At 34.7% G+C, this 16,272-nt stretch overlaps 1 protein-coding gene across 4 annotated transcripts in view; it reads right to left on the bottom strand.

Moving 5' to 3' along the window:
* Positions 1–16,272, bottom strand: part of KHDRBS2 (KH RNA binding domain containing, signal transduction associated 2) — a 713,761-nt gene that overhangs the window by 15,198 nt on the left and 682,291 nt on the right. For 2 of the 4 annotated variants that reach the window (XR_003437134.1, XR_003437135.1), the window contains 2 exons: positions 14,128–14,301; positions 12,152–12,212 (listed from right to left, as the gene is read on the bottom strand). Coding sequence is in view for 2 of the 4 variants with exons in the window: in XM_027126844.1 (XP_026982645.1) it covers positions 14,204–14,301 (98 nt within the window). In the remaining 2 variants the exon portion in view is untranslated. Of the gene's footprint in view, positions 1–12,151; positions 12,213–13,214; positions 14,302–16,272 lie in introns of those variants that run through there. The other 2 variants (XM_027126844.1, XM_027126846.1) reach the window with 2 other exon arrangements.

Consider the following 16,272-nt stretch of genomic DNA (forward strand, 5'->3'; position numbering starts at 1 on the left):
CATAGACTGGCTGAATGGATAAAAAAACAAGACCCATATATATACTGTCTACAGTAGACCCACTTCAGACCTAGGGACACATACAGACTGAAAGTGAGAGGATGGAAAAAGATATACCATGCAAATGGAAATCAAAAGAAAGCTGGAGTAGCAATTCTCATATGAGACAAAATAGACTTTAAAATAAAGACTATTACCAGAGACAAAGAAGGACACTACATAATGATCAATCCAAGAAGATATAACAATTGGAAATATTTATGCACCCAACTTAGGAACACCTAAATATATATGGCAAATGCTAACAGCCATAGAAGGGGAAATCGACAGTAACACAATCATAGTAGGGGACTATAACACTCCACTTTCACGAGTGGACAGATCATCTAAAATGAAAATAAATAAGGAAACACAGCTTTAAATGATACATTAAACAAGATGGATTTAATTGATATTTATAGGAAAGTCCATCCAAAATCATCAGAATACACTTTCTTCTCAAGTGCTCATGGAACATTTTCCAGGATAGATCATATCTTGGGTCACATATCAAGCCTTGGTAAATTTAAGAAAATTGAAATCATATCAAGTATCTTTTGTTACCACAACGCTATGAGACTAGATATCAATTACAGGAAAAATCTGTAAAAAATACAAACACATGGAGGCTAAACAATATGCTACTAAATAACCAAGAGATCACTGAAGAAATCAAAGAGGAAATCAAAAAATACCTAGAAACACATGACGATGAAAATATGATGACCCAAAACCTATGGATGTAGCAAAACAGTTCTAAGAGGGAGGTTACAGCAATATAATCCTACCTCAAGAAAGAAGAAACATCTCAAATAAACAACCTAACCTTACACCTAAAGCAATTAGAGAAAGAAGAACAACCCCCCCCCCAAAATTAGCAGAAGGAAAGACATCATAAATTTCAGATCAGAAATAAATGAAAAAGAATGAAAAAAACAGTAGCAAAGATCAATAAAACTAAAAGTTGGTTCTTGGAGAAGATAAAAAAAATTGATAAACAATTAGACTCATCAAGAAAAAAAGGGAGAAGATTCAAATCAGTAGAATCAGAAATGAAAAAGGAGAAGTAACAACTGACACTGCACAAATACAAAGGATCATGAGAGATTACTACAAGCAACTCTGTGCCACTGAAATGGACAACCTGGAGAAATGAGCAAATACTTAGAAAAGAACAACCTTCCGAGACTGAACCAGAAAGAAATAGAAAATATGAACAGACCAATCACAAGCACTGAAATTGAGACTATTAAAAATCTTCCAACACACAAAAGCCCAGGACCAGATGGCTTCACAGGCAAATTCTATCAGACATTTAGAGAAGAGCTAACACCTATCCTTCCCAAACTCTTCCAAAATATAACAGAGGGAGGAATGCTCTCAAACTCATTCTATGAGGCCACCATGACCCTGATACCAAAGCCAGACAAAGGTGTCACAGAGAAAGAGACTACAGCCCAATATCACTGATGAACATAGATGCAAAAATGCTCAGCAAAATACTAGCAAACAGAATCCAACAGCACATTAAAAGGATCATACACCATGATCAAGTGGGGTTTATACCAGGAATGCCAGGATTCTTCAATATATGCAAATCAATCAGTCATAAACCATGTTAACAATTTGAAGGAGAAAAACCATATGATCATCTCAATAGATGCAGAAAAAGCTTTGGACAAAATTCAACACCTATTTATGATAAAAACCCACCAGAAAGGAGGCATAGAGGGAACTTACCTCAACATAATACAGGCTATATATGACAACCCCACAGCCAACATCATTCTCAATGGTGAAAATCTGAAACCGTTTCCTCACCATTTCCTCTAAGATCTGGAAGAAGACAAGGTTGCCTACTCTCACCATTATTATTCAACATAGTTTTGGAAGTTTTTCCACAGCAGTCAGAGAAGAAAAAGAAATAAAAGGAATCCAAATTGGAAAAGAAGTAAAACTGTCACTGTTTGCAAATGACATGATACTATACATAGAGAATCCTAAAGATGCTACCAGAAAACTACTAGAGCTAATCAATGAATTTGGTAAAGTAGCAGGGTACACAATTAATGCACAGAAATCTCTTGCACTCCTATACACTAATGATGAAAAATCTGAAATAGAAATTAAGGAAACACTACCATTTACCATTGCAACCAAGAGAATAAAATACCTAGGAAGAAACCTAAGGACACAAAAGACCTGTATGCAGAAAGTATAAGACAATGATGAAAGAAATTTAAGAAAGTACAAACAGATGGAGAGAATGACCATGTTCTTAGATTGGAAAAATCAACATTATGAAAATGACTATACTACCCAAAGCAACCTACAGATTCAATGCCATCCCTATGAAACTACCAATGGCATTTTTCACAGAACTCAAACAAAAATTTTCACAATTTGTATGGAAACACATAAGACCATGAATAGCCAAAGCAATCTTCAGAAAGAAAAATGGAGCTGGAGGAATCAGGCTCCCAGATGTCAGACTATACTACACAGCTACAGTAATCAAGACAGTATGGTGCTGGCACAAAAACAGACAGATCAATGGAACAGGATAGAAAGCCCAGAGATAAACCCATGCACATGTAGTCACCTTATTTTTGATAAAGGAGGCAAGAATATACAATAGAGAAAGGACAGTGTCTTCAATAAGTGGTGCTGGGATAACTGGCCAGCTACATGTAAAGGAAAGAAATTAGAACACTCCCTAACACCATAAAAAAAATAAACTCAAAATGGATTAAAGACCTAAATGTAAGGCCAGACACTATCAAACTCTTAGAGGAAAACATAGGCAGAATATTCTGTGACATCAATCACAGCAAAATCCTTTTTGATCCACCTCCTAGAGGAATTGAAATAAGAACAAATATAAATAAATGGGACCTAATGAAACTTAAAAACTTTTGCACAGCAAAGGAAACCATTAGCCAGACAAAAAGACAACCCTCAGAATGGGATAAAATATTTGCAAATGAAGCAACTGACAAAGGATTAATCTCAAAATTTACAACCAACTCATGCAGCTCAATATCAAAAACACAAACAACCCAATCCAAAAATGGGCAGAAGACCTAAATATACATTTCTCCAAAGAAGATATATAGATTGCCAACAAACACATGAAAGGATGCTCAATGTCACCAATCATTAGAGAAATGCAAATGAAAACCACAATGAAGTATTACCTCACATTGGTCAGAATGTCCACCATCAAAAATTCTACAAACAATAAATTCTGGAGAGGGTGTGGAGAAAAGGGAACCCTCTTACACTGTTGGTGGGAATGTAAATTGATACAGCCACTCTGGATAACAGTATGGAGATTCCTTAAAAAACTAAAAATAGAACTACCATACGACCTAGCAATCCCATTACTGGGCATAAATACTGAGAAACATAATTCAGAAAGAGCCATGTACCACAATGTTCATTGCAGCTCCTTTTACAATAGCCAGGAGATGGAAGGAACCTAAGTGCCCATCGACTGATGAATGGATAAAGAAGATGTGGCACATATATACAATGGAATATTACTCAGCCATAAAAGGAAACCAAACTGAGTTTTTTGTAGTGAGGTGGATGGACCTAGAGTCTGTCATACAGAGTGAAGTAAGTCGGAAAGAGAAAAGCAAATACCGTATGCTAACACATATAAATGGAGACCAAAAAAAAAGTTTCTGAAGAACGTAAGAGCAAGGCAAGAATAAAGACACATACATAGAGAATGGACTTGAGGACACGGGAAGAGAGAATGGTAAGCTGGGACAAAGTGAGAGTGACATGGACATATATTCACTACCAAGTGTAAAATAGCTAGCTAGTGGGAAGCAGCCGCATAGCACAGCAAGGTCAGCTCGGTGTTTTGTGACCACCTAGAGGGGTGGTATAGGGAGGGTAGGAGGGAGACGCACGAGGGAGGAGATATGGGGATATATGTATACGTATAGCTGATTCACTTTGTTATAAAGCAGAAACTAACACACCATTGTAAAGCAATTACATTCCAATAAAGATATATAAAAATAGAAAGATCAACTGTTGATCTCTTTAATTTAGGCTCAGATAGTCTGGAATCTTTTCCTCAAAACAAGGTGCTTGGTTTCAAATTATGAAATTTCAGTGACTTTTTGGTCTTTGCAAACCAAGCCAAAATTAGATTTTGAAACTCGCATGGCATTTAAAAATCTCAATTATCCAATATTCATAAAGTCCATTTTTTTTAAAAAAAGTAAGATGGATGGACGATAATACACTAATTCTTATCTAGTGGTGGAATAATTACTCATTTTTTTGTATTCAAGTTCTTAGAATCAGAGATGTTAAGGAACTGGAGTCCTCTTGATATATTATAAATAAAAAATTAGAATGCTTCTATTGATTTTTCTTAATTTCAATCCATCCTCTTCCAACTAAAATCAGAAAAATCATTACTTAATTTCAATATTACCAATTTACTGTACACTTTTTTATCCATTAGGCTCTTGATTTTGAGTAATTTCATATGCATCAGACACCAATATGCTGTTTTTTAAATTATTTAATATTTTGGCATGTTTTTAGGAGAAGACATCTAATTGTTAATTATTAAAGTTCTTAGTAAATATTTATATATAGGTAAATCTCAAAAATTTTGGTTATGTTAGAATGTGTTTTATTAAAAGATGCTTAATAATTACTCCACATGAGCAGTGTCCTCTCTCATACAACTCGATCTCTCTTCCACCACTGGACACAACCACTTACAAAAATGAGATGGTTAGTTATTTTGGAGAGGTTAATGTTTCAGACCAAGTCATGTGGTTTTGCACAAACCTCTTAACCCATCGAAGTTTCATTTCCTTATATTTAAAATAAGAATAGGAAAATTTGGCCTGTTTTCTTCATAGAGCTGTTGTGATAATTAAATCTATATTATCTTAAATTTTTTAAAGTAGCAATGAATATAAAGGTAGATATACATATGTATATACGTACGTATGTCATACACAATATTAGCATTTTACAAATAAATCAATATAATTTCCATATATCATAAATAGTACATAAGAAATATGATTAGAAAAATATAGAAGCAAATTGATATTTATTCATTTAGTTGTATTTACTAAATGTCTCCCATCTATTTTGGATCAACATACTAGATTGATCCAAAGATTAAAAAGTTAAGCCTTTTCTTATGAGGGCTTCAATTTTTGCTACAAGAGAGGTAAAGCCTGACTGTTCTTTCCCAAAATATTTCTTGAACATCTTCAAACCAGGATGCTGCACTTGATGACAGTTTTTCTTTATGAGGCAGCTAGCAATGCACGTAGCTCCGTGGACTATTTGGCATTCACTGAATATGTTTTACCCGTAAATTGTCATAAGGCCACTTTCTTTTGAACCTATTTCATTTAGTCACAGGCTCTAATTTCTAGTCTCATTTTCAGGTAAAAGTGTTTCCTTGAGGGATGTAATTAACTGGTAGATTTAGAAATGGAAAACTATATGGATTTGGTAAGTCATTTGGATATTACTAAAAATACAAAAACACCTTGGACTTAAATCCTGAAAGAATTAATTAACGGTCTTCTCCTACTTCTGAGCAATCAAATCAACTCATGACCAAGTTTTAATTATTAGTAATTAATGTGTATGATGTCCTATTTTAGATATCTCCCTAACAATCTTAATACAAGAAACAAACAATTCTTATTGAGAAAACATATGCTTCCAACAGGGTCTATTGTTTTGCTCATAGTAGATAGTATACCAAACTACAGATTTCTTAAAATATAGGTTGAAAGACAGTATCTCTCAAACATCAATATGTTTGAGAGCAATGTGATAAAACTATTTTGGCATACCCTTGAATTATAGATTTAGTAGTCCTATTTTTTTAAATATCTCTGAACAATTCTAAAGCTCCATATATGTAATTTGTAATTTTCTAAAAGCACAAACTGATACAAATTTTTGTTCTTTACTCAACATTGGACACATAGAAGTTTTCTTGAAGTGGTAAAAAAAAAACTCTGCTGGTGGAAGTGAAGGGAAAATGCAATAGTCTACAAGGGTGACTGTTATGAGACAGACAACGGACATTTCAGACACATGCAATAGCTAAGTATTCTGTATTTGCTGTAGAAGCAAGGCATGTTTTTAATTTCTAGTTACTGCCTTATGTGATAAATTGCACATGATTGTGACATGAGAATTTTCAGATGTCAAGACACTCCATTCTTTAAGGTTATAAGGGGTGGGTTATCTTTTGTTTTTCATGTTGCTAGCTTTTTTGTCATAGCACTTCTAATGGGTCTTTCTCAGCCTTTCAGCTACATTTCTTTCTAAATCTATTTTTTCCTTATTCTCATGTTCATTTTCATTTTGGTAACCTATTATTAAGTTTAATAAAGTATAAATATATTATACATTTAAATGGTATATATCACCTATATAGGACAAGATATAGTAAAGGAAAACTACATTTTATTTTTGCAATCACACAGATTGAGACAAATCAATACAATAGAGCATGCTGTTAGTAAACAAGTAAGTGACCATGACTATTTTTCCAGTTTATTTTCATTTTTCATTGAAGTTTTATGTCAACCTCCATGAAGGCTACATTCTATACTTAGATACACATAACTTCCATTTAATCAATGGTAAGATGTGCAAATAAATATAGTCAGGCACAACCTATATAGAGTCAAAGTTATTAGGCAAGACACACTTTTTAGATTATTCAGGAAAAAGAGATATTCTGAATATTTTGGCTTATGCATATAGAACCATTTAGAAATTTACCATCAGACTTCAAATTTAGTACTGATCTTGGCAGTATTCATAAAAAAAGGGTTTATTCTAATTCCTTTTTACTAGCTTGATGAATGAATTACATATCTGCATTTTGGTTTCCTCTAAAATTTAGTTTACTACATAAAATGTGATCAAAGTCAGAAGGGACAGTAGAGTGTAGGAATTGAGGATGAAATCTCTGGGTTTAGAGTCCAAGCCACTGGCCAGTGTGACCTTGGGTGGGTTACTTTGCCTCTCAGGCTTGGTGTCCTCATTCAGAAAATGAGAATGCCCTAGAACTTATATCATAGTGTTGTTGAGAAAATATATGAAGTAATTCCTAAAAATACAGTGTTTGATGTGTATTATGTATCCATTCCACTTTTGCAAATACCTCTTTATTCACATTATTCTTACTATTGAAACAGTTATACAAACATGGCTAGTCTTTTGTTTTTAGCTGTATTTCAATGTGAGCAATATATGTGCAACATTATAATAAGATTCTTGTGTATAAACATATAATACGTGTTATGCTTCCTTATGACTATAATGATGAGCATTTTTTTTTTTTTTTTTTTTGTGGTACGTGGGCCTCTCACTGTTATGGCTTCTCCCGTTGCGGAGCTCAGGCTCCGTATGTGCAGGCTCAGTGGCCATGGCTCACGGGCCCAGCCGCTCCGCGGCATGTGGGATCTTCCCGGACCAGGGCACGAACCCGTGTCCCCTGCATTGGCAGGCGGACTCTCAACCACTGCTCCACCAGGGAAGCTCCTGTTACCAATTTTTAAGATGGCTCATTCTGTACTTGTTTTTGGTAAAGGCAGAGAATCTAGTTGTTGTTAAGGCATCCAGTGGTGTATGAATCAGACAACTTCCTCTCCTATTTTCTCAATTTCTCTCACAGTAAAGTGTAAGAGACTGAGATATAGAACAGCATATCAAGAAGAGTGACATTATTACCCACTGTAAATAATCTTTTGAGTACCAATTAATCAATTCTAAGTAAAGAGACTAGAAAATTAATCTTCATGATGGATATTGAAGACCCATGCCTGCCAGTCAACAAGAACAACTATCTTACTGTTAACTCAGATATGTTAATAGAAAACTAGAATGTTCAGGAAAATGCCACACATTATATTGACAACAGGAAATGCTTTGTTTTAAAATATTTAACATTGAGTGATAGCCTCATTTTGTGTTCTTAACACATGACTGCATGGTTTATACAAAGATTTCTGATTTGGATTGACTCTCATACTTTAAAGCAGAGTTCTGATTTACAGACTGAAGAATAAAAGCCTGAAATTTCTTTTATGCTTATTTAACCACATGAGGGTTTTTTAATGTTAAAATAGAACTTAGATTATAAATGAATCCATTTGTTTTACAAAAGACTGTAGCATTCACCTCTATTTTCTCTAATGGAACTTTTGACAGAATGACAAATTTGAGGAAAGATCAAAGGAGATGAACTTCAAGCTAAAATACTTTATCATATATATATATATATATATATATATATATATATATATATATAAGTTAGGATTCATCAAGTTGCTACAGAACAGAAATTATGCTATGGCTACCTGAGATTTTAGATTCACTTTTTTTTAATATATCTTTATTGGAGTATAATTGCTTCACAATGCTATGTTAGTTTCTGTTGTACAACAAAGTGAATCAGCCACATGCATTCATATATCCCCATATCCCTTCCCTCTTGAGCCTCCCTCCCACCTTCCCTATCCCACCGCTCTAGGTTGTTGCAAAGCACCGAGCTGATCTCCCTGTGCTATGAGTCAAATTCATTAAAAGTTGGAAATCATGATAGCATTTTGGAAAATGTATGGGTTATAAAATTTTGTTTTAAATATTGGTTTTCCTATATACTAGTAGTGTGACATTAGCTAAGCCTCTGAACTTCAACTTCCTCTTCTATAAAACAGGGTTAACTGTGCTTCCTTTGAAAGCTTGTTGTAAGGATTACAGGGGTTCCATGTATGTCTTTATGTGAAAATTCTAGTACCTTGCCTGGTATGTATGCTCAGAAAACTGATGGCTTCATTATTACTATTGTTATTATTCTTTGGCCTCATACAGAACACAAATAATGTAATCAGTTTTGTAAATTACCATTCAATTGGATATTTGCAATTATTCACTGCATTATTTTTTGCAGTAAAAATTAAACCTTTCAATGGAATCTGCAAGAGTGGCAAACAGATGAAGTTTTCAGTTAACAGTTTTTTGATATTGAAAAAATACTTGATATTCAACCAACTTGACAGATTACTGATCACTGTTTTGTATTCCCTTTAAAACCCCCAAAAGTAGACAAACTTCTATATTACATTAACCAAGAGACACAGAGATAAAGATATAAAGAAAATGCTATATAATTAAAGGGTTACATTTTTAAGGGACATTTGTGGTTTCAAAGTATAAGCCTATATACTTTTAAGTGAAAAACTAAAGAAACAAGAGTAATATTTTAATAATATAGTTTAAAAAGCAATTTCCTTTAAAGGAATTCATGAAAATCTTTAACATGTCATTCAGTGACAAATTTAGTTAAAAACTGTTAGTGCTTCAATTGTTATTAAGCTAAATGGCCTTAGTTCCATTAATATACTGAAAGTGAAAATTATCTAAATACTAAAAATAAGACCTAAAAGTACTATTTGGTCTCATAAATGGCATCAAACTGGATCTGATTTAATCATACTGGAGTGTAATAAAACTTTTTTTGGACATATATAAGCAGGCATAAAGACTTTCTTACTCACTAATGTCTACTGTCCAAACTAGTGACCTTTGTTGAGTTCCCTGTTGTCATAGGATCATTATAGTATACCAAGAGCTACAGCATTATCTGAAAGAATGTCTGGAGTATGCACACGAATAACGTCAATTGCAATTTAAAAACCTTATGCCATGTAACTTGCACAGGTGAATGTCAGAAATGAGAATATCTATACAGACACTGGCTCTAGAATTGCCATGGTACCTGTTTCTGCCATCTTTGGGAGCCAGCATTTTGAAATTAGTTAGAGGGGACATGATTTCATGAAGGGATCCAATGGGACCAGTGTCACTGACAAGAGAAGAAAGCTCCCTCCAATTGAGCAAATGTTCACTGTTGGGGCCACACTGAACAGTTTTCATCCTATCAAAGGTTTCTGCTGAGAGGCCACTAACTTTGGGAAATTCTCATTCCCTGTTGCCAGAGAAACCTACTGTATTCACTTCTGATTATTTTATGAGTTGGGAAAGTTATGAAATAAATGACTGCAATGTATACATAATTATATTTTTCTATACCTCAACTTGATTTCAATCTCAAGTCCCCATACTGCCAGTGGAGAAAAATTATCTCAGCCAGTTCAGATTAATTTTGGTCACGGGTTCCCTTGTCAACTCAGGAATTTATTTTCCTCCTCTCTTCTTTTCTGGGTTGGATTTAAATTTTGGAGGTGTTGGTAGCAGGGAGCAGCTGATCTTCTCACCTCTCCACATATATGTCTGCATTCTGGTCAGTGTTGGTCCGAGCTGATGCTACTGCTCTCTCCCCTGGCTTCCTGCAGAGGTGACTGTGAGTGGTTCTCTGCCACATCTGCTCCACTTGTGCCAGCGTGGAAAAACATTCTATAAAAGCATTTTTTCTACAGGATTTCACCTAGAACACACTGAGGTGGGGGAATTCAGTGAAGCCTCCCCAGGCTCCACTTTAGACAAATATTCCCTCTGTGTTCTAAACCTATGGGAGACTTTTATTGGATAATTGATTTAGTGTACAGACTCAGACTCAAGACCACACTAATGTCTTACACTAATATCTTAGATATTGTTACCTCTTGAACTTTCTTCTCAGTCTGAACAATGTTTATCTTGTAGATATATGGAGGCAGGTGGACAGGAGTCTTTATTTATTTTTTGATAGGAGTCTTTCAAATCTACCGTTTTGTGTCCTACTCAGAACCTACTCAAAACACAAGCTTCTGAAACTCAAAATCCCCTTTCTCACAAATCGTGGTTATTGAACTTCAAAAACTCTTAATTTAAACTCAATAGCCAAGAATGTTCTCTTCTCTTATTCAGCACTGGTGTTTCTGCTGTGATAGCCCTGCCCTGAGTTAATGCATTGAAAGATTGAGTCTGAATGGTGAAAGACCCATGGGTTATAAAGCAACAATAACAGAAATGATAAAATAATTACAATGGACACAAAAACTTATAGATTAATGTATCAAAATAGTAACAAACTGCGAGTGATTTCTCTGTCATTGCTATACAAGATCAAGCTTATTGTTTAAAAAGGATCAAAGGAGAATAGTAAGCAGGATACCTGGATTACAGGTTTTTTCTCCCCTTGGAGCCTGCTTCCTGAACTGTTTGGACTCCAAGACCTGACTCAGCCTGTTCTCTTGCCCAGGCGGCCCTCCCCTCCACCTCCATGCATAGGCTGCTCCTCTCAGTCCATGGTTCCCTCAGTCTCTGGCCTCCCTGTAGTCATGAGGAATCTCCAGGCTCTCTCATCTCTCTCCTACGGCATTTGTTTAACTCTACACTGTATTAGGGATATCTGTGTAGTGATAAGAGGACCAGACCTAGAAGGAGAAAACTTGGATTTTATCCCTGTTTCAAACATCCTGGCAAGACTATTTCAATTCTCAAGTCTGTCTGTGGATCTCATAACTGCCCTTGCATTGTTGTAAGTCTGAGGTTTATTGGCTAAAGTTTTCAACTCCTTGTGTATAGAAATCAAGTCTCAATTTCCAGTAGTGCTTTGTACTTAGTAAATATTTGCTGAATCAAATAGAATGGCAGATGAGAAACAAGGAATTTACTGATAAATCTAATGGGATAAATGGGGAAAATAATGATAAGTTTATTTTAGTTGACTAAATAAATATCATCTTATTGACAGAGGGTAGGCAAGGGATTGGTTATGAGGCTCCCTTTCCCATCCCCTCCATCTCAGTCAACAATTGTGATTTCCTTTTCTTATGTCTGCAGAATAAAAGTTTTAATACTCTTTCTCTGCACAATTAAGAAGAGGTAATATATAGTAGTTCATTGCAAGGAAAAGGGCTGCAGATTAACTATGAATTCACCTTTCTGAATAAGCTCAGAAAGCCTTGCCAGGTAAACACCAAGTTAGATCACTTTCTTTAAAAGAAGATACAAACAACTCAGTTTCTAGACAACAATCTAAACCTTTTTAGTATTTCAACAAGTGGCATTTGGTGTTTTAGCTTACTACATAGCTTCATGTTGCTAAAGATTATCTATGTCAAGATAAAAATAAGCTTACCTCTCTCATTCTTAGCCCATCACACCTGCTATTCAATTATGTGCTCTTTGCTTGTGGGTACCTGAAATAGTAAGAAAGAATAGAACACAAATTAAATATAACTCAATAGCATTTTGTGAAAGGCAAATATTACAAATTTAATTGATGACAGACACACACCTCATAAAACTATTAGCATGCAACTCCAGCTGCAAAAACTGAACAACAATATGCCTAAACTGTTTAGCAGCAAAAAAGTAAACCAATTACATTGACAAAAGCCACCATAAACAAAAAACTGTATTTAAAAGATGAACAGTTTTGGCATTCATCCCTACCATCGAGTCTTTCACATTCTTTTTTCCATCAAAATTTAGCTTACGTTTGATGTTAGCAAGAATTGCATTACTATTATTGCTAATTTTAGTTCTGTTTATTACCTTGAGGGTTATATATTGTAAAATAATTTTGGTGCCTCTAGTTAATGTTAATTAGTTGTTTTAATAACCTATAGACCTATTTGTTATGTTTTTGTAGGTTTACTTTTTTAACTATCAGGAACTTAATAACTGAGAATATTTAACATTACTGTTGCATAAGCAAAATTACAGAGTTACTATTAGTGTTACCTGTTTAACGTTTAGTCATCCTTTGAGTCCTGCGACATATTTCCTTAACAATCATCAGCCATCAAGTCTGATAGTCTCAAAAGAATTATCAGCCCTCTAAACTGCCTTCAAGGGCGGTGATATTTAGCACTGAAAATTACAAATAAAGTTTTTGAGGTTGAATAGCAACAACTGGCCAGTGACACTGATGATTTGTTTGTCAAAACAAATTGTTATAAACTACGCAAATGAAGTCCACACACTCCTTTGAGTGAAAATAAAGTGAATCTACACAATGCTTACATGTTGGATGGGATATTTAATGTGCGGGAAACTCAAAGGTTGAAGAACTAGGCATTTAGACAGTGGTAAGTGGTAATCTTACCTCTTTATACTCCATTACTCTTTCTCACGAGAGACATGCTAATGCAAACAAGTCAACCAGAATTTGTGTTTAGCAAGATAAAGCTTAGAGGATAGTTTAAAATCCATTTATTATTCTAAATCCATTTTTTTCCATTAACATGTTATACATTAGTGTTTACTAACCATGATTCATGTAACAGTTTAGTTTGTTAACTTTTAAATTATTTAACAACCATAAGTTATTAATACACTTTTAAAGTATTACACAAATATCTTAAAACAGGCTTGGGTTCATTTTTGTAATTTTTAAATAGAAAACATTTTAGGCATCTCTTGAAAAAGAAATAAAGCAGGCATTTAAAGCTAGAAAACAAGTAATTCCAAATTTAGTTTTTACAAAAGTTTTCAGCTTTATTGACAAATTATGGCAAACATATTTGACAAAGTGTGGTTTCCTATTTAGAGAAGCTTACACATGGAACTTTATGTGTGTGTGTTTTTCTTTTTTAACAAATACAGTTTAAAACACTAAACAAATTCAGTTAGCTACATACATACAGTAGCTGCTTGTTTTCAACCCCATTAAAACAGCATTTAAAATTAAATTTACAAATTTAATATCGAACAGCTTCAACTAACTAACAGTTATTAAAAGACAGGTTAAAACATCTTATCTACAACTTTATTATAGCTAGTTCAAATATCGTGTTACAGTTTTTTAGCAACCCTAAACAAAGTTTTTGCTAGTTGTTAAGACTCAAAATCTGTTAACAGATTCATGCTCTTTCTTTAAAAAAAAAAGAGAGAGAGAAAAATGATTACACACAACAATGAAAACAACCAAGAGAATATCATCCTACTGAATGGTTTATAGACAATGCTTGCCAATGCTTCTTTTAGTCTGTTTCATAAAATAATACTAGTGTCAGTGTCACGCCAACAGTATCAGGGAAATACAACAAATATATGGGAGCAACCATGAGCAGTTATCCCTAGAATAGGAACAAAAAAAAGGACTATTACTTGTCATGTTGCTGTTTATGTGGAGACCACAGGCTATGAATTGTCTTTGAGGTGAGGTCACAGGCGAGGAGAACCCTCAGTATCTACTATAGGGGTGCTCCCTGTATCCCCCTCGGGCTGACCTTGGTGGTGGTGCCTTCAGGCTGGAGCGGGTCATGGCCCATTCTTCTGGTGCTATGAACAAGAGAAAGACAGTAGCATTCACTTGGCTTCACAGTTATCAAAAACAGTTGTTTAAGATGCAATAGCCGAAAAGAGAATAAAGGATCTTAACACTGAGGGCTCTAGACTTACTACATTTTCCATATGGTGAGATCATACAAAAAAGTATATATTTTGAAATACAGCCACTTGGAATTAAACTTGCAGGGCATTTTTCAAAGCAGAGAAAGTTAAAGTCCATTTATTATGTATTAAATAGGAAGAAGAACATCAAGGTAAACCGCCCCTCCCTAATCCTTTGCACAGACTCCTAAAAGAAACTGGATATAGGAAACCAGTGGTTCTCAGCCCTTGATTAACATAGAAACTCTACAGGGTGAGACCTAGGGTTTGGTATTTTTTCAGTGCTTGCCTAGATGACTCAGCGTCCAGTGTTGAGGTTCATTGTGCTAAACTATCCAAGTCAGTGAGACAGAAGAGGATATGGAGTAGCAAAATCAGTAAAGAAAAATCTATCAGTTTTTTGAAAAACAAGTTGGAAAATAAAGAGGTATTAGTACACTAGGAAAATTCCTCATTTACCTGTTAATCTGACTTCCAGTAACCTCAATGCTCTGGGACCTGGCCAACAGACAAGAAACAAGCAGCCAACCTTTTGAGTGTTGTGGAAAATAGCTTTCTTAAAGTCTATGTATGCAGAAGGGAAATGTAGTGCTCCTTCAAAGGGCCAAGTGGTTTATGGTGACTTAAGTGGTTCCAGAAACTAGGTTATCTGGGTCTTTCAATCAGAAAGAATTCAGTTCTTCATTAGAAAGCAGATTTTATGCATTGGGCTACGGAGGGAGGAAGTATGGATATAAGAAAAGGGATTACTAGAAGTAGACAAACTGACATTGATAGCTGGTGTACAAGGTGGTGGTAATGGAAGTAACTGTAAAATCACTGCAGATTGAGGCCACTGATGTAGGGCATATGCCCCTGGATAGTTCAAGTGCCTCTAAGAATGTTTTTAGCAAAAACAATAAGAAAAATTTAAATTGTACTTACTATACTATAAGGAAAGGAATAATGATCTATAATATAGAAAAATGAACAAAAGTTAGATCAATATAGGGGAAAATAGCATTAAAGGGTGAACATTAGGTTTCTGAGGATATCCTTCAACAGGATACTTTTATTACAAGTGATATCTGATGATAAATGAAAAATTACATCTCTTTCACTATTTAAGGTACATGCTTATGATTATTTCAATATATGATAGGACACAAAATAGAAGTGAGATCCTAAATAAATATGAGACGTGTTACCTTCAGTCAGAATACAGATCTACTTAGATCAGGGGTTGGCAAACTAAGGCCTTTGAGCCAAATTTGGCCAGCCGCCTGTTTTCGTAAATGAAGTTTTACTTGAATACAGGTACGCTTACTTATTAACATATTGTATGTGGCTGCCTTCACTCTACAAAGGAAGACTTGAGTAATTGTAACAGAGACCATACTGCCTGCAAAGCCTGAAGTATTTACACTCTGGGCTTTTACAAGAAAGGTTTACAGGACCCGCTCTAGATCATGTTGCCTTTTTTGGGGGGAGATTATAGATGTTGGTCTTTTTCATGTGATCTCTTGAAGACAGCAATTTACCCCTAAGCTGCTAGACTTTCTCAACAGAGACATTTTGGAGAAGAATTTTATGTATGTACTTGACTGGAAATAAAGAAAAGTTTCTCTAATGTACTGGAAGGGAAAATGGATCTTGTTTGAAAGCTAGAAAGTACCTTGTCAGCCTTATATAATATGAATTTTACACTTTGTCTATGAATAATCAAGAATATGTCAGTGCCTTTATCCTCTTGGAGGTAAAATCTACCCCGTTTTATTACTAATTTTTAGCAAAGGGAATGCACCACTTTTTGCTTCATTTGTTCTAGAGTGTTAAAGATCCCTGGGTTGCAATCTATGGGCTTTAGGAGCTGCAATGATA

The sequence above is a fragment of the Aethalodelphis obliquidens genome, unplaced genomic scaffold (assembly GCF_003676395.1).
Source record: "Aethalodelphis obliquidens isolate GAN/ISIS:26980383/991018 unplaced genomic scaffold, ASM367639v1 scaffold31, whole genome shotgun sequence".
Lineage (NCBI taxonomy): Eukaryota > Metazoa > Chordata > Mammalia > Artiodactyla > Delphinidae > Aethalodelphis > Aethalodelphis obliquidens.